Consider the following 18,746-nt stretch of genomic DNA (forward strand, 5'->3'; position numbering starts at 1 on the left):
ACATTTCATTCATGGGAAGTAGGAGAAGAAATTATTCAAAGGAATACAGTATAGTACTACAGTACAGTAAGCAGGACCAGCAGCAGACCACATTGAAACCTATACAAAGCTAAACAAGAATTAAGAACAGTGCAAGTGAAGGTCCCATCTCATCTCAGCATGTCAGTGCAGTGTCCTCACTGTACTCCAGAATTGAGAGTAAGCGGCCAGTTGATGCTACTGATCCGATTGAGCTAGCTGCAATTTGAAAAATTAGGCAACTTCTGTTCAGAGATTGAGACATTTCACAGAGAGATGAGCTCCATATCTATCTCTAATTAATCATGGTATCAATGCATCATCAGTGAAAGATAACAGTTACATCTTGCAAATATATGTAGTGTTAATTGAAAAGATATGTGTAATCCAAGTCCATAGCGAAACTTTAACTACTAAAAGTGACCCAAAGTGAAATATACTTAATTTTTTTTATATATTACCCCCTCCATTTTAAATTTAAGTACAACCTGGTTAAATAATATGACATACTTATTCTATAATTATAAATATAGACATGTATGTCTATCTAGATTTGTTGTTCTATGATATGTCACATCATTTATTAGGTTGCACTTATTTTGAAACGGAGGGAGTATAGTTGAATTCTCTTTTAAAAAAATACAACCAGATTTGAAAATGCAGCCCAAACAAACAGGCCCATGTGTCAATTTTCTAGTACTAGTTCATGAGCCCATATGAATTTGGCCCACCAAACCGTGCTCGTCGCCGCTACCAGAATCCCCGTTCTCCACCGCCTCCGGCCGCCGCCGCCGCTTCGCCCTCGCCTCGGCCTCCGGCCGACGTTCTCCGGCGCCGCCTTCCGCCTCCGCCCCTCCTCGAAACTGGCCGCCGCGCTCGCCTCCGCCGACCCCTCGTCCTCCTCGGTGACGCGCAGCCACCCACCTACCTCCCCATCTCCGCCGCTTCCTCCAACACGCGCCGCGCGACTGCAAAGGTATCGGCCACGAGCTGCACGTCGGCAGCAGCTTAGAGCCATCCCCTAGCCATGTAGCTGCGTCCATGGCGCTGAAGGTCCAGTCCCGCATGTGGTTTGCGAGACCGCACCTTCTATGGAGCAGGCTGATGTGCTGCTCTTTCTCTGATGCGCCTGCTGCTCGTGCTTCCGCCGCCGGCGGCGGCGGCGGCGGCGGCGCTAGAGGGTGTTCTTCTGAGTTCGATTCCGCGATCCGATCGCTCAGGATCAATCCCCAGCCAGAGAGGCTAGCGCATATCCTTGATTCTGCTTCAGATTTCAACCTGGCCCTTAGGATATTCAGATGGGCTTCATATCAGAGAATGCCCATTCACACGGTTGACACATACGCCCGTATGATTGCTAAGCTTGGTGATGCAGGGAACCATGATGAGATAGGAGGATTTCTGAAGGAGATGGTCAGATTGGATGTACCTGGGTTGGAGAAAGTCATGAATGATTTAGTTCAGTTTTTGAGTGGTAAAAACCGTTTCGATGAAGCGTTGCTGGTTATCCAACATGCTAGCTCTGGTAATTTCAAGATTTCAGTCTCGTCTTGTAATGGTGTTCTGTGTGGTTTGGTCAAGGAAGGGAGGGGCTTGCGGCCGTTCATGCGTGCCTACATGGAGGTTGTCAAGGCCGGAGTTCTCCCTGATGTGGAAACATTGAATTGGTTAATTGAGGTATTGTGTGAAGCTGGCCATTTAGAGTTGGCACTGGTTCAATTTGATAAGATGAGCAAGAAGAGGTGCATTCCTAATAGCCGTACTTTCAAGATACTCATAACAGCACTTTGCTCCCATGGCAGAGCTGATGAATCAGCAGACGCATTTGATAAGATGCTGCAGCTGAGATGCATCCCTGATAGCTCATTTTGTGTTCAGGTTTTGCCCTTATTCTGTAAGTTCAATAAATTGAAGGAGGCCAGAAAATTGCATCAAATGATGAAAGAATATAAACTTCAGTCAGATCAGCATTTATATAGCGCCTTGATTAGATGCTTATGCGAGAATCAACTATTGGATGATGCAGTCACAACAGTTAATGACATGATAGCGTCAGGCCATGCTCTGATGAGGAGTACGTTTGTGAACATTGTAGACTGTTACTGCACACTGGGTCAGTTCCACAAAGCTGTGAACTTTCTTGAGGAAAATGATGTTGCTGAAATTGAAGCATATAATGTATTGCTGAGATCATTGTGTAAAACAGGAAGAGTTCAGGATTCAGTTAACTATCTTACAGAATTACACAGCAGGGGTTTAGTTAATTGTCAATCATGGAATATAGTTATCGCTCAGTTCTGCAACAATGGGAATATTAGAAGAGCATCTGAGCTCATCTGTAGAATGATAGTCTCCTCTTTTACAGCTGATGAGAGCACATATTCTTCTGTTGTATCTTGTTACTGCAAGCTAGGTTTGTACAAGAATGCCTTAGATATGTTCAGAAGGCTGGATGTTAGCAACTTATCCTTGAATTCAGAATCTTTTTCACAGCTGGTAGAGAGCTTGTGCCACATGAAAAAGATCCAAGAAGCAGCTGAAGTTTTTAAATATCACTGCAAAAGAGGATGTAACCTTACCAGTGAGTCACTTGAGATGTTAATTCAAGAAAGTTGTATGGTTGGAATGATCCGTGAGGCAATCAAAATGCGTTCATTAGCTGTTTGCACTGGTACTTCTTGTACATTTACCACTTATAACACAATTTTCCGAGCGCTACTCCATTTGAAGAAGGAGAAGGATGTGTTACTTCTCTTTGCACATATGTTGATGGAAGGCTGTCTATTGAATGAGTATACATACAACTGTATTTTGCGTTATTTCCTTACCAAGGAAACGATTTTTGAGGCTGCTATCTTGTTCAACAGAATGGTGAAGGATGGTTTTGTTCCTGACCAAGAGACATTTGAGCTATTAGTCCCTGAGATGGCTCTTTCTTCTTTACTTAATATGATTTCAGAAAGTTTGCTAACAGTTGTAAATATGGATGGAATGATGAGTCCCAGAATATCTAACATTATTATTTATGGCCTTATTAAAGAGGGCTTCAAGAGTGAAGCATGTAAGTTTCTTGATCAAATGATAGAGAAGGGATGGGTACCTGATTCAAGGACACATAGTATCTTGCTCAGCAGTAGTGGTCGAGAGGAGCCTAGAGAAAGTGATGAAGTCAACCACACAGTGGATGATGACAATGTAAGCAACATACTGTTGGAGGGTCTAGATTAAGAGTCGTAAGACTTCCTTTTAATCAGTGTGCAATCACAAGCAGATAGTTGCACAGCTGACCTTTGAGCTCTATACTTGTGCGCTGTTTGAGGGACAACATTTTCAGGCGGCTCTCTTAGGAAATTCTATCAGTAAAGAAACATCATGATAATTTGGATTTGGTGTGTATTGTCATAATTATTGGATGGCATGGATGCTCAAGCAACTTTGTTTGTGACGTGAGGGTTGTAAAAGTACAAATACCTCCAGGAGATGAGATGGTGAGTGACTGAGCTGTTTTTCTGCACACCATCATCTGTCTTTCAGAAAACAGCTATTTAGCTTTATCTTCTTCTTCTTTTTTTTTTTTTTTGCAAAACTTGCATTCTGTTCTATCTTGTAACATAACACTAATCCGTTTTCATGCTAATATGTGTAGACATGCTCAATTTCCTTGCATAATATACTGCAGAAAGTTAATTATATTCAACAAAAGTGTGTTATATATCTTGGTAACCTTGTGCCTTTTCTTCTGTTTTGCTTTTTTTTTTACATGAATCTTTATAGTCAGCATACTGTTTCAGGATATATGGATAAAGTGGAGAGTAGCCTAACAGATTCAATAAGTGATGCCCTTCATGTAATGAACGGTAATTTTTTTCTTGGATCAATCATTCTTGTGCTCCTGTGGGCGCAATCACTTATATGGTTTGGATTTGTTTGTATAATATAGCGCCTTGACTAATCTTCACCTTTTTTTCCTAAACGACAATCTTCTTTTGCTTCGTTGCATGCACGAGTCTTGAGCATTTGTTTTTGGGTATGTGTAAAAGTAGACAGTAGCCTGAACTGTACAAGAATTGAAACCCATGGTGTTATGAACTTATGATTTTCCTTTGAAAACAATATTAAGAACTGTATGCTAGTACGTTACTTGGACGAATCATTCACTCTGCAATCTTTACCACCCCAAGATTTATCAAGGGTCAGCCATATTTTAGTTGTGGTCCGTTCATCAGGGATTTCTGAAGGATACAAAACGTGTGGTGTGCCAAGTAATTTTTTTAGATAATGGTGTGGTGTGCCAAGTAATAAACATCTGAATTGAACAATTCATCTTGTATACTTACAGATTTACTATAATTCACCTTGACCTGAATATTGTCTTGAGATGGGGTGAATAAACGAAACAAGGAGCTTAACAACGGAAGATTCAGGAAGGAAGAACAGAGTACTAGTTTACAAATTGAAGAGTACCACCGTTATTTGCTTATTCTGAAAGTTTGAAGAACACATGTTCTACCTTTTTAGCTCTCCAGGTTTGCAGCTTACATTTTATCCTCATTATTGTCTGGTCCTTGTATTCACCTAATATATGTTTATGGCTTTCTGCATTTTCAGATGGCTGATTCAAGGTTAATGCTCCGTCTTTACCGTTTCTGGAGTCCCAACGGATTGCAAGGCCTAAACGCCTTGTGTGTAATGCTCATGGAAGTTACTAGAGAAAATTTGTAATGCAAATCAAATATGTAGAAGAAACTTAGAAACTACTGTCAAATCAAAAAATAGATGTCTTAGATTTATCCTAGTAAAATTTTTACTCATGGGTAAATCTACGAGTAAATTTTTTTACTTGTAATGACGTGGACAAATCTTAGATGTATTTTTTAATCCAAAGATAGTTTTTAGGTTTCCATTAAATATGTAGTTTCCATCACATATTTTCCCAGGTTAAAAGGCTGAAAATTTTTATGCTTGCATGTGTTGGGGGGCTTAAAATTCTTATCAGTTTGAAGGAGCTCTACTGCTAATTTGAAGGAGAGAAATACACTCAACCCGAAGGGATAATACAAGACGATGCCGACAGTCCTTAGGACGGCAACACCAAACGAAGACCAAATTATTGCCATTTTCTGAACTGGATAATCTTATAATCAGTTCTTTACATTGATGAAATAAAGGATTTCCCGCGCAATTGCACGAAGCTACATTAAAGTTTATCCAATAATAGAATTGTACTTCATACATAGGTGTTGTTTCATCAATATTTACCGTTATAATCTAGACTGACCATGATTAAATGATGTCGATGTTTTCACTTCTTTTTCAGGTTGACTGTCATAATTTTCAGAATTAGAATTAAAATATAGATTTTATCTCAGTTTCCATCGGTACACTTTTTAAATTGTTAAAAGGTACATTTCATGTGAAAATTTTATATATAGAAGTTGCTCTAAAATATCAAATAAATTTATTTTTTAAGTTTTATATTGGTAGTAATAATTAAAACTTAGTTGATCATGTGCTAAAGGCTTGTCTAATTTTATGTACGCTGAAAATTCTCCATCTTCACCTATGTCAAACGGGCCCTTAACTAAACTATTTTCGGATTCAAAATTCCTCAAAACAAAAACGACTCCGAAATCCGAAATGGAATCCACACTGATTTCTGAAACAAAAGCCGACCGAGACCCAAGTGAAAACTGAAAAGAGACCCGCCGCCTCTCGTCGCTTCGCCTCTACTTTTATAAGCCAGTTAGGCCGCCGACCCAACCGCACCGCGTCGCAGCCGCAACTTCGCAAGGGTCGGAGTCGCACGCGAACCCGCCCGCCTCTCCACAAGCCATGGCCGCCGCCACCAACGCCGCCGCCGCCGCCGCCGCCGCTCCGGCCCCAGCTCCGGCGACGCCGGTGCCGCGCGGGCAGGTGGATCTGGTCGACTTCATCGACTGGAGCGGCGTCGAGTGCCTCAACCAGGACCCCGCCCACAGCATCGTTAACGCCCTCAAGCAGGTAAACCAGCCCCCACCTGCTCTTCTTCCCCTCCCTTACAAACCCTAGCTCGCTCGGTCAATCCTCCTTGCGGCTCCGCGGATTTTAGATTTTTTTTTCTTTTTTTGGGCGTGGTTTGAAGTTTTATTTGTCTAGGGTTTCGTTACTTGCTGCTACTAGAAGGTGGTGTTGTGCCCGATCGATCGCGCGGTTTTTGCGTGATCGGATTTTGATTGGCGATTGCGTTTTGATGCTTGCAGGGTTACAGGGACGACGAGGGGCTGTACTTGGCCAGCGATTCGGATGAGCAGCTGCTTATCCACATCCCCTTCATGCAGGTGGTTAAGCTGCATTCCGCGCTATTCAAGGGCCCCGAGGAAGATGGTGAGAATTTCAACCCCTGTTAGGGCTTTATGCATGGGATGCTAGAGTTCTATGCAAATTTGAACTGTGGTAGTAGTTACATATGCTCTCATTTTAGGCCAAATCACAAAAACCAAGGTGTGGTTAATTCTTTCATTTGAGTCCTGATTACCCCCCGCCCCTAAATATGGTGTTACAATGTTGTATATGTAATTAGTGGCAATCTTTGGGGCTGCTCAGCTGAGATGCACAGCAGCAGCAAATCTCTTGGCTTCCTCTATTGCCCATTGCACAGTGCCCCTAACCAACTTGCAGCTGAGCAGCTGGGCTGTGCCGCTACAGCCCGAAAACCCACAGCAATTTTAGCCAAAAGGCCCCAAGATTATTCACCTGTTCATTCAGATCATTATTCAAGCCCAGAGGCTTGGGCATGCGCAGACGAGCAGCAACTTGCCGCCTGGTTGAGCAAGACATCTGTATATTACCTTGAAAAATGCAACTCTTAGCTTACAGTTAGGATTGGATGAGTTGAATTAGAGCAAGACATTTATGGCAGCTAACTTCTTTTAATTTGGAGGATGACGACTTATAGCTGTCCTATCTATTACTAGTTGTGTGAGGATCGTTATTGCTAGATGGTGAAATCTAAGTCGTTATTTTGTGTACTCATGATATTTAATGATTCAGTGGGTCTGAAATGGTAACTGTAAGAATTATCATTACTATGTAGCTTATATAAAATAATTGTTAGTTGTGGTGCTAGTGTTGGTACAAAGTTTCAATTGTTTAGAGACTTATGGCAAAGGTGGCCACTGTACAAATTCCAGATAATTACTTGACATCTATGATCTATGGCATAAACCATTAATTTATTTTTAAAAGTACCCATTTAGTGGAGATTAGTTCTTTTCAAAGTTGAAACATAGTTGTAGTTGGACCTCTAAGTTCCTACGATTCTCATCTTGTGCAAAACTGCAAATCTCTGTAGGTATTTTTGTGCATTAAGTTCTAGCTTGTGCATAGGAACTAATACGCTGATGTTGGCCTTTTTCTTTATGATTCTTTATCCATACTTCCGGATGAGTTAATTGATTCCTAAAAGTTAGAAGCCCCTTTCTTAAGTGCACTTCCACTATCTTTTGGGTTGTGATGCTTTCTCAAATAATTATAATATTCTGTCATTGTAGGCCCGAAAACAATTAAACTCTTCTGCAACAAAGAGCATATGGGTTTCAGGTATACCAACTTTTAACTCTGAAGTTAAAAGCTCATTGGGACTTTCAACTCCTTTCTCTCTTTAGGTTGACATAAATTTCTCAAATTAATGGCAGCAATGTCAATGACTATCCACCAAGTGACAGTCTTGACCTGTCTTCCAATCATTTATCAGAGGTACCTTCCTGTCCTGAGTTTTGCCACTGGATTTGTTTTTTTTCTCCTTGATGATCATTTAGTATTTGATGTCAATAGTTCCTATTTTGGGAAATTTCTTACGTTGAAATGATGAGCCTGGCCATTCTTTTTTTGCAGAGTAAGCCTATGCAGCTTAAGTATGTCAAGTTCCAGAATGTTCGCAGGTATGTGCATTTCTCTGACACATGAGCACAGTGCATGTGCAAGCCTGCCTGTTTTCTTGTGATGACCTTTTTTTTTTTTCTTTCCAGCCTGACTATATTTATTGAGGACAATCAAAGTGGAAGTGATGTCTCAAAAATTCTCAAGATTGCGCTGTACGGAACAACGTAAGTTCTATTTTTCTATGTAATTGCTCTTTTGCTTGGACTGCTGAAATTTGGTGGAAGTATAATTAATAAGTTTGTTAGAGTGAAAGTTAAGAAAGGAGCTTGGACTGCTTAAACTTGTATGCTTCATTTTTAGCACTTGCTAATTTATGATAAAAACTGATGGTGAAAGCACATATTACCAACTTAGAACTGAATATGCTAAATACAGTCCATTTCAACAAGACTCAAGCTTTGAATTATGCATCAAGTGTAGCTCCAAATTTTTATTTAGTCATTGCATAATTTCCCATCGGGACACGTGTTTGGTGGAAATTGTTTTCACACGTGCTATGCCTGCCTGCTGAGAGGCTAAGAGACGCTTGGTTTCTTTTTGCAGTGTGGACACTACAAATATGAAGGACCTGAAGAAGATAGAAGAGCATTAAGACCATACGAAGCTAGCATGTTCCAATGGGTGTATGGCACAAAAAACAGTTAACAATTGAATTTCTAGTTGATCTTGGCAACTTTGCGCCCCATTTTATACATGAGGAATTTGAGAGCCGCAGGATCTGGTGGAGATACCATACATTTGCCTCTTGGCCTCGGGCTTTACCTTGTAGTGCTACCGATGGCTTGATGTGGCAAGCGAATTCATATGTTTCCTCTTTAAGAAATTCATATTTGGAGTTGTGGTGGTACCTTCTTGATCGATCGATCGATCTGCTTCACAGTAACCGTTACATGTTTCTTAAGAAATTCATATTTGGAGTTGTGGTGGTACTTGTTAGATCGATCGATCTGCGTCACAGCAACTGTTGCATATGTTTAGCTTGTGTTTGTTTGCCTGTCTTAGTTAACTGGGAACCAAACTTGTGGTCATTCGGTCAATTTGCTATGTCATGACAAGATGATTCAAACTACAGTTTGGACTGGCAATGCTTGCTTGTTAATGCCCAATCACAAAGGAGTTGTTTAACCCTATCTTTACATACACTGTCTTGTGTTTAAAAAAAAGTACTAGAAATCACATTTCGATCCAGCTTCATCCTGCAGCCCAATGTGGTTGGCAAACTTGTTCTACTACCCATCGGCGGCCTGGAGCGCCGTGACGAGGGCCATGAAGAGGTTGATGATGTCGAGGTAGAGCGTGATGGCGGCGGCCACGTACTCGTCGTAGGTGTATCGCTTGATGAGGTTGTCGGTGTCGTAGATAATGAACCCGGAGAAGATCAGCGCCGCCACGCACCCGTACACCAACTTCCCCGTTCTCCCCATCGGCAAAAAGATCTGTATGCATGCCAATTTCTCAACTTTCTTCAACTTTCTTGCTCCTTTTCATGGTATATATCGTTTTTATATCTTTTTAGTCATTTTTTAAGTTTGATTGTTTGTAGAAAAGTACAGTAATATTTTCAACGCAAAACGAACATATTATCCAAATATATTTGATGTTATACTAAATAAAACTAATTTGGTATTGTAGATGTTACTAATTATTTTTATAAACTTTATTATCAATAGTACTTAGTACACCGTCCCAAAAATAGCATTTCTTTCTTACAAATTAATCTTAGTTTAGCACTTAATACTTAATACTCCCTTCGTCCTAAATTATAGGACGCTCCTTTTTTAAGAAAAATCAAACTCGGTAGCTTTTTACTAATAATTATACTAACTATATCTATACTAACTATATCTATACTAATTATTATGCATCTTTTATCATTAGATTTATATTTTGATGTGATGCTAATTTCATATTTATCGGATCATAGAATAAAATAAAATATTGGTCAAAGTATGTTATTGAAGACCGTTTAAAAAAATTATAGGCGACATATAAAGTAAAAGGGAAGTTCAGTAAATTAGTTCACCTGATTCGAACTCTTTTTTTTTCAAATACTACATGATTAGATAGATCACGCTTACCGTGATTATGGCGTAGAGGAAGAGGACGAGCGTGGCAGCGAAGAGGAATGGGCCGAGGAACTCGAAGTCGTAGCCTCTCTTGGCGGCCCAGAACGTGTAGCAGGTCAGTCCGATCACTATCGCCGCCGTCATTCCCGCCGCCTGAAATATCACTGTCCCTGATATCACAAAAATTACTTGAGATGAGAAATCTTAATCTCGTCTATCATCTCAGCAATAACAATACAAATAATATTGTTAGTATGAAATTATTCAAATTCGTTTGTACCATTCTTGGAGAGGCAACCCAGGCCGACGGAGAAGCTAATACAGACGGTGAAGAGGAGGAGGAAGAAGAGGTTGATCGGATGCTTGTTACGGAAGTAGATCATCGGCAGCATCACTGAATTAAATACATCAATAGAAATCTAATTAGTTGGTCGCTGCAATGATCAACCGAATTAATAAACAACGAATATTGTACACACGCCGATGATATTTCAGCAGAATTTTAGTAAAATTAGGAATGTACATATAGTTTCCTTCTTTTTAGCGTGTATTAGGAGGCGTATTCGCGGGGGTGTGAGTACGATATTACATGTGTAGTGATGTGTGCGTGTGCGTTTGTCATGTAATCGAAAGAAAGAAAAGAAGAAGAAGGAGAGAGGATGAGCAGCTGCGTACTGATGAGGGGGGAGATGATGATGATGACGTAGGCGACGAGGACCTCCGGCGTGCGAGCCTGGAAGAAGGTCTTGATGGGCTCGACGAGGTTCACCGCGCCGGCGACGGCGACGGTCACCAGCAGCTGCACCGACACGATCACGTACACCTTGCGGATGAACGCCCACCGGAGCTGCGCGTTCTCGATCATGTACGGGTACATCCCGCCGCCCGGCGCCCCGCCCGGGTAGCACGCCTCCACGTCGCACTTGCCATGCTTCCCCATGTCTCGATCGCTACCCTCCTAGCTCCGTGCTGCTGGTGCCTCGGTTCGTCGATCGATCGGAGACGACGACGACGACGGCGGCGGCGGCGGCGGCGTACGCGCTAGCTGTGGCCGGCGCGGGCGTCAGCCTGTGGTGGTTGATGTGTGCGGTTGGTGAGAAAGCGCGCGGCGTCTTTTAGAAATTTTGGGTGGTGGAGAGAGATGGCGGCGAGGCTTTGCTGCTATTCTTGGCGCGCGTCTACGTCTCGTCGAGACGGCTTTAATTTCCTCGTGTTCGCCATGGGGAGCACCACCCCCCCCCCCCCCCGGCGCCACCCGTGCGTCTCCGAGTCTCTGACATGTGGGGTCACCGTTGCCGTCACTGCGCGCCTTCCCGCGTACGTGCGGCTCGACAGTCGGGCTCGTCTTCCCTCGTCCGCCGCCGCATTGTGCGAGTCGACACCGCGGGCGCGCGGCCACCGTCCACCGACGACTTGGCCGGTTGCCGCTGTCCGTGAGTCCGTCCCCGCCATGCCACCACCGGAGGATGCCAACCCTTGTGTCACGGACATGGAGTGAACATTGGATTTCGAGGTTGAAACCACACACCAAAGGTGGTGTTTGAATCTCCTGAAGATAAAGATTACTCCCTCCGTCCTAAAAAAAGACAAACCCTGGGTTTGCGTATCCAACTTTAACTGTCCGTCTTATATGAAATATTTTTATAATTCGTATTTTCATTGTTGTTAGATAATAAAACATGATTAATATTTTATGCGTGACTTGTCTTTTTAATTTTTTTTTTTTAAAAAAAATTTCAAATAAGACGAACGGTCAAACGTTGGGCATGGAAACCAGGGTTTGTCTTTTTTTTGGATGGAGGGAGCAAGTGCTTCACGTAAAACGATGTGGTAATAATGTATGACTAATTGGGTTTTAATTATTACAAACTTGAAAATGGATTAATCTGATATTTTAGAACAACTTTTATATAGAAAGGTTTCGCACGAAACACACCGTTTAGCAGTTTGAAAAGCATGCCATGAGTATCCCATATTTTCATCCACTTCTTACAGAAGAAACGAACGGACCTAACTCTTACCACTACACTATGATCTATGAAGCCCAGCTGATCACGGATGTGTACATGATCAGCTAACTGGTTACAAAACAAAGCAATACTACAGCAAAAGGGGGATTGAACAGAATTGATGAAACCGTCTTCTTTCTCCTCCGACTCTCTCCTCATCTTTCCCAACATCTGGCTCTCTTTTCTCTGATCTTTGTTCTGATTATTCCTAGTCACTGATTATATTTCTTCATTTGTATCCCCAAACACACTCTTGTATCAAGTGCTAGCATCGGTGTGATACTGTGATTTGGTTTGTCCGTGACACGCTGCTCTGCTATATTCCTCCACATGGCACTTCAGTTGAACTGTATTTTATTCAATGCGGCAACTTCCAGTGGTTCTATTGTAGGGTATAGTACTGGCCTTATTTTTTGTTTATTTATGAAGTAAATTGTCAACTTACAAAGTCTTCCCCTGTTCATCAAACTGACATCTTTGTGCTGGCATTTGGAGAGCTTCAATAGTATTCGGTCAGGTACTTTGCATGCATGCAGGATTGAGCATTTTCTCTAGTTATTCAGGCAACAACTCTATGAAGTAACGAATTTGAGTATAAATGTTACGCAATCAGGTTTTCAGCGAGCAAAGAAGCAAGGCAACAATTGCATTTATTTGTTGAAATATAGCTAACAAATTCAATTATGCGGTTCCATAAAAAGTCTCCAGGATCCACTAAGCAAGAATTTACAGCAGAATCAACAAAAGCGTGATGCTTAATCAGGGTACAGGAATCCACGGACATTCGTTATGTGCAGGGTAGAGACTAGCCTTGATGAACTAGTTATCAGCTGCCCTCAACACTCGCAGCAGAGCTAAGAAGAGGTTGATCACGTCGAGGTAGAGCGAGACAGCAGCCCAGACATACTCATCGTAAGTGTAGCGCTTGATGATATTGTCCGTGTCGTAGATGATGTATCCAGAGAAGACGAGCGATGCCAGTCCGCCATATATCATTTCAGAGATCTTGCCCAATGGGAAGAATATCTGCAGAGCAGAAATGCAATCAGTATCAAGGACAAATCAACAAGCAATAGATGTTTACAATGAACATCTCAAGAACAATAGATGGTTTATAAGATAGGAGGGACTAAGGGTGCAGCCATCCAACCTGGATCAGTGAAAATAAAATCAGCACCATCACAGCAGAAAACAGGAAGGGGCCGAGGAAATTGAAGTCATGGCCTCTCTTTGCAGCCCAGAAAGTGTATGCTGTCAAGCTGATCACCACCACTGCTGTGAGAGCTGCCGCCTCAAAAATGACTTTTCCTGTTCACAGAACTTATCACAATCAATTCCTCGATAGAGAACCTATACAATTAGTTAAACAAGGAAGATAATAAAGACTGATCATAATGAAGAGTAATAAAGATTGATCCCCTGCAGCACATAAAAACGAGGCAGACAAACATGCATGATAACAGGAAGAATCACAATTAGTTAAACCTCCTACTGGCCTATTAGTCTAAATAAAATTGACATAGTTATAATTCATCACATAACTTCTTTTTTGGGTTAAAGAGGCAGATCATGTCTCTATTATTTGTTCAGTTATTACAGAGGTCAGGTTCAAACATGGAATGTAAAAGGTATCATGAAACTACTCTCATCTCAGCATTCTTCTCACTACCATTAATCTACTTCTAAACCATAGGTGCGTGGGACTCCATTACAGGGCTCAGATATCAGATCAAGCAGAACTTGTAGGCTTGAAGACAACCAAAGCAGCTATCAGAAAACATTATATGTATAATAAGATGAACCTTAAGGAAAGGCAAAGCAATAAACAGATGGAACAACAGAGGGAAGAATTCAGCATGTCATTTATTAGGGAACAAGTCTACGTACGAAAGAGCCACATCGACATGCTACTGCCCTGCATGGTTTGTAGCGCATCACATACCAAAAGCATCAAGCTATTTACTTGTGGTGGAGATCATAGGACATATTCAAAATGTAAAGAGTGATTCCATTCTTCAAAATCAAGCATAATCTTGCATAATTGTTATGGATACTCAACTGAACAAATGAAAAAAAAATGAATAAAAAAAACGCCAACATATTTAGCAATGTTAGTATATGTTTGATGGAACAAGGAGCTTCAGATTCCTAATGCAGGCAGGCAGGCAGCGACCTTCTTTCATGGAAACCAAGAACCAACCCACAGAAGTGGTTCAGATACTCAATTAGACTAGAAAAACGTAATGAGTTATACCACACGCAGATGTAAACATGATTGATTCACAGAAATGAACAAGTGAAGGACGATAGGATTACCGCTGGTGTAGGCACATGTCATGCCGACGGCGAAGCTGATGGCAACCGTGAAGAGGCCGAGCAACAGCAAGTTCACCGGATGCTTCTGGTGGTAGTAGCGCAGAGGGCACAACACTATACACACAGAGTAATCAAATCATGCCAATTAGGGCACAAATTCGAGGAAATTCGACTGATACAATCCCAAAAAAAAACAGAACAAAGAGTGAATTGAACCCTACCGATGAGGGGCAGGAAGAGGAGGAAGATGTAGAGGGCGAATCCGGCGTTGGAGGAGACGAAGAACTCCGAGACGCCGCGGACCTTGACGACGAAGGCCGCCACGGCCGCCGTCATCGCGAGCTGCACGGAGAGGATGACGTAGATCTTGTGGATGAGCGCCCACCTCAGGTCGGGGCTCTCCACCATCCCCGGGTACAGCGGCTCCGACGAGCCGCCGGCCTCGAGATCATGCCCCTTCCCGAACATGGCTTCCCTCTTCCTCTAGCCTCTAGGGTTTGGCTCCGGTGACCCGACGACGACGGGGATTGGAAGCGGAGGCGGAGGCGGAGGAGGAGGAGAAGATGACGCAATCCGCGATTCCTCCGCGGCGGCGCCGCCGATTGGGGAGAAGAAGATGAAGATGAGGAGGAGGAGAGAAGACGAAGACCAACGCAACCACCAAGCACGATGCGATCGAATTTCAATTTGTTTTAATTTAATTGCTCTCTCGAAGTCCAAGTCAAACATATTTCCTTCGTGGGTAAGGTATATACGGTATCCGCTTATATTTTCATTTAGTGTGTGTTTTTTTTCTATTTTTCTTCCTGTTTCTTTTGTTTTTTTCTCTCTTTCACCTCCCTTAGTGATATTGTAAATACCTTTTATTCTCCTTAATATAACTCCAGCATAGCTTGGCTACGGTTTCAAAAAAAAAAAAAGGTATATACGGTATACGGCATCGTACAGTTATACGGGTATATGGGCCGGAGGAATCGGGTGATCCAGTCCAGGCCCATTATACGGTTAGATGGGCCGACTCCGCGTTTCTACCTCGGCCCAATCGGAGCCCGACACGTATGTCGTCGTCTCGTCTTCGTTATCTCCTCCCTGTGTCGCGGCGGAGGAGGAAAAATCCCCAATTCCACTGCTTCCAGAAGCGAGCGAGCTCTCCTTTCCTTTCTCCTACGCCTAGGCTTCTAGAAGCTTCCTTTCCAAATAGGGGCTAATCTCCTGAGCTCGAAGCTCTCCTCGTCAGCTTCAGGTGGTCGGGTGCTGCCTCCTCCTCCTCCTCCTCCTCCTCCTCGTCCTCAAATCTCCCCGAGAGTTCGTGCTTTGCCGCGAGCAGCGAGCTGCGATCTCGCCTGAATCCTTCGTCGGCGGGGGGGATGAATTGATCACGCGGTGTGCGCTTTCTGATTCTGTCGGGTTCCTTTCAGATGCACGAGCACGTCGGTGTCCGCCTCCTCTTTGCTTGATTTGCTTCCGCTGCTGCTGTTAGGTGCGCGAGAGCTCGTGATGGGGTGAAGCGTGTGTTCACAGGATTAGATTGCGCTCGCCTGATTCGCTGCATCTTGTTCTTCTTGCTGCCGCCTACGCGACTTGATTTCGTCACGCCAAAGCCGTGACAGGCTGATTGCTACCTTGCTTGGCGATCTGTGCTTTAAATTCCACCATTGTTTGCTGGTGCTGGATGAGCAAATTCTTGGTTCGTGTGGCTCTAGTTGGTAGTTCTTGATTGAGGTGAGGTTCTGAGCTGCCATGAACTACCGAGTGGTGAACCCGGTGAAGGTGGAGAGCGGGCCGTCGACGGGCGTGGCGAATGGCCAGCCGCCGAGGCCGATGGACGGGCTCGCCGACGGCGGCCCACCGCCGTTCCTCACCAAGACGTACGACATGGTGGATGACCCGACCACGGACGCCGTCGTGTCGTGGAGCGCCACCAACAACAGCTTCGTGGTGTGGGATCCTCACCTCTTTGGGAACGTGCTGCTGCCGAGGTACTTCAAGCACAACAACTTCTCCAGCTTCGTCCGGCAGCTCAATACCTATGTAAGTCACCTGCTCGATCATCTGCTTACATAGAACCCAATCAAATCTATGCTAAACCCTGATGTGTTAGAAATAATCAGGGAGTTGGTAGTAGTTTAAGGACTTGATAATTATAAATGATTCTTTGTTATACTACTTGATCAATTGGCTTGATGATGGGCACTCGGATAAATGGTTAAGTGGACATTCATTTTGACATGGTAAGGCATTACAGATAAGTTTAGGAAGAACTAGCCTATAGCATGATTGTTTGTGTGCTGCTTTTCTTTTGTGAAGTAGATAATAGAAGGTCCTGGAATTAATGCAACCAAAGTTTGTGAGGAAAAATCCTAAGCAACATAACTGAATCCATTTAAATGGAGTATCAGTTTGGAACATTACATAATAACTTTAGAACACCATTTTTTTCTTTTGAAATCTCATCATTACTCAAACATAATACATATTCTGAATAGTAGGCCAAAAATTTAGGAAATCCTAAGCAACATAATTGAATGTTGTTTGATCTTCTGTGTTGCCAATATTTGGCCAAAAATTGAAAAAGTCAGTGATGCGGAATGCTCTAGTTGTCCTAAAAACTTGTTAGCCTTGAAGATCATTCATGAGCAACATATGATAACACAATCTACTATAGTTACTATAGTGCTGTACATCTCGAATCTTACATTTCTAGGGACAAGATGAGCTTGTACAGTTTGTTGATTTTTTACTTACGATATGGCCTCTCTATATTTTATTTTCTTGAACCTGTTGAGACTTAGAGAGTTTTGTGTATACTAACCAACTTAATGTCCCATTATGTTGTTGACTTGACCCCATTGAAGTGTTATTCTTCCCATTCAGGCTACCACCTGCATATTTTGAGTGAAATCTTCTTCTACCAAAGGCCTTAGATCCTCTAGTTGATACTGGATAATGATGAATGCATTTTGTTCTCTTCCTCAAAACAATGTTAAAGGATGAAGAGTGAAGAGGAAAGTTGACAAATAAAGTGAAGAACTGAAACTATGCAAAATGATAAATGTGTCAAGTGAACTGAAAATTGTCATAAAGAGGTAAATAGCATGCATTCTTAATTCAGTTCTACCTTTGTTCTTGCTACTGTTGATCTAAAATGATTTAGACAAATAAGAAAACATATTCACCCTGTTGAATTGAATGTTCTTTCCAATTTCTGATGTATCGGTTACTTTTGGCAGGGCTTCAGGAAGGTGGATCCTGACAAGTGGGAATTTGCAAATGAGGGTTTTCTGAGAGGACAGAAGCATCTCCTTAAAAGCATAAAGCGTCGGAAACCTCCGAATTCATCTCCAAGTCAGCAATCTCTTGGCTCATTCCTTGAGGTAGGGCACTTCGGATATGAGGGAGAGATTGATCAGTTGAAGAGGGACAAACATCTGTTGATGGCTGAAGTGGTGAAGCTGAGGCAGGAGCAGCAAAACACAAAGTCAGACCTGCAAGCTATGGAACAGAAGCTACAAGGTACTGAGCAAAAGCAACAGCACATGATGGCATTCTTGTCACGAGTTATGCATAATCCTGAGTTCATACGCCAGCTGTTCTCCCAGAGTGAGATGAGGAAGGAGCTTGAAGAGTTCGTCTCAAAGAAAAGAAGGCGCCGCATTGACCAGGGACCTGAACTTGATAGCATGGGTACCGGTTCTAGCCCCGAGCAAGTGTCACAGGTAATGTTTGAACCACATGATCCAGTGGATTCACTTTTCAATGGTGTTCCATCAGATCTTGAAAGTTCATCTGTTGAGGCCAATGGAGGCAAGGCGCAACAAGATGTTGCTTCCAGTAGCTCTGAACACGGGAAAATCAAGCCATCTAACGGAGAGTTAAATGAGGATTTCTGGGAGGACCTGCTGCACGAGGGTGGGCTCGATGAGGATACCAGGAACCCCGCTATAGATGATATGAACTTGCTGTCTCAAAAGATGGGCTACCTCAACTCAAGCAGCACCAAATCGCCACAGTAGTAGCTCTGGTCTGATCTTGCTGCAGCTCCAACGACCCTTGAGTACTTGTTAATCAAGCTTGTCATTATACTTATCCGCTTTGAGGATGATCAATTTGAGTAGGTCTCCTCCCCCATGGTGATGATCTTATGGTAGCATCAGCTGTACATACTATTGCCGCAATAATTACCATCGTATTCTGTTCAGCTTTGTGGAATTAGTTTTGGATCTGAATGTATGGTACTTTGACAGTGGACTTGAGGGTGCTGTATGTACATATAACAGTCTAACTAAATGCAGTTGTGCGTTGTAATGATGTATAGTTTTGCTTCATTTCGGAGTATGTTTATGTGCTACGCGATTGTGTTTTCGTTCCACTTAACCTAAAGTTGGGTTGCCCCGCGTAGAGCAATAGAGGCACTCCT

General features: G+C 42.7%; 5 protein-coding genes across 6 annotated transcripts; 3 read left to right on the forward strand and 2 right to left on the reverse strand.

Moving 5' to 3' along the window:
• The first annotated feature begins 764 nt into the window (after positions 1–764).
• On the forward strand, positions 765–4,977 carry LOC4334414 (pentatricopeptide repeat-containing protein At1g12775, mitochondrial). 2 transcript variants are annotated; one of them, XM_015772456.3, is made up of 4 exons: positions 765–3,506; positions 3,810–3,875; positions 4,358–4,544; positions 4,627–4,977. In XM_015772456.3, exon 1 carries the CDS (start codon positions 1,060–1,062, stop codon positions 3,244–3,246), a length of 2,187 nt encoding a protein of 728 aa, XP_015627942.1. In that variant the 5' UTR covers positions 765–1,059; the 3' UTR covers positions 3,247–3,506; positions 3,810–3,875; positions 4,358–4,544; positions 4,627–4,977. The 2 variants fall into 2 exon arrangements, with proteins under 2 accessions (XP_015627942.1, XP_015627943.1); XM_015772457.3 differs by lacking the exon at positions 3,810–3,875.
• An 803-nt stretch (positions 4,978–5,780) lies between these two features.
• LOC4334415 (PITH domain-containing protein At3g04780) lies at positions 5,781–8,867 on the forward strand. The gene is made up of 7 exons (XM_015775004.3): positions 5,781–6,018; positions 6,258–6,381; positions 7,548–7,596; positions 7,692–7,752; positions 7,891–7,937; positions 8,025–8,102; positions 8,482–8,867. The coding sequence occupies exons 1-7, from the start codon at positions 5,851–5,853 to the stop codon at positions 8,528–8,530; spliced, it is 576 nt and encodes a 191-aa protein (XP_015630490.1). The 5' UTR covers positions 5,781–5,850; the 3' UTR covers positions 8,531–8,867.
• LOC4334416 (protein LIFEGUARD 4) lies at positions 8,561–11,176 on the reverse strand. Its single transcript, XM_015775002.3, has 4 exons — positions 10,680–11,176; positions 10,285–10,398; positions 10,017–10,174; positions 8,561–9,374 (listed from the first exon to the last, which is right to left on the reverse strand). The coding sequence occupies exons 1-4, from the start codon at positions 10,942–10,944 to the stop codon at positions 9,168–9,170; spliced, it is 744 nt and encodes a 247-aa protein (XP_015630488.1). The 5' UTR covers positions 10,945–11,176; the 3' UTR covers positions 8,561–9,167.
• Positions 11,177–12,627: 1,451 nt separating this feature from the next.
• On the reverse strand, positions 12,628–15,022 carry LOC4334417 (protein LIFEGUARD 2). Its single transcript, NM_001418774.1, has 4 exons — positions 14,551–15,022; positions 14,330–14,443; positions 13,164–13,321; positions 12,628–13,039 (listed from the first exon to the last, which is right to left on the reverse strand). The coding sequence occupies exons 1-4, from the start codon at positions 14,795–14,797 to the stop codon at positions 12,833–12,835; spliced, it is 726 nt and encodes a 241-aa protein (NP_001405703.1). The 5' UTR covers positions 14,798–15,022; the 3' UTR covers positions 12,628–12,832.
• Positions 15,023–15,448: 426 nt separating this feature from the next.
• Positions 15,449–18,695, forward strand: LOC4334418 (heat stress transcription factor A-2e-like). Its single transcript, NM_001418769.1, has 2 exons — positions 15,449–16,360; positions 17,560–18,695. The coding sequence occupies exons 1-2, from the start codon at positions 16,070–16,072 to the stop codon at positions 18,340–18,342; spliced, it is 1,074 nt and encodes a 357-aa protein (NP_001405698.1). The 5' UTR covers positions 15,449–16,069; the 3' UTR covers positions 18,343–18,695.
• Positions 18,696–18,746: the final 51 nt, after the last annotated feature.

The sequence above is a fragment of the Oryza sativa genome, chromosome 3, assembly GCF_034140825.1.
Source record: "Oryza sativa Japonica Group chromosome 3, ASM3414082v1".
Classification (NCBI taxonomy): domain Eukaryota; kingdom Viridiplantae; phylum Streptophyta; class Magnoliopsida; order Poales; family Poaceae; genus Oryza; species Oryza sativa.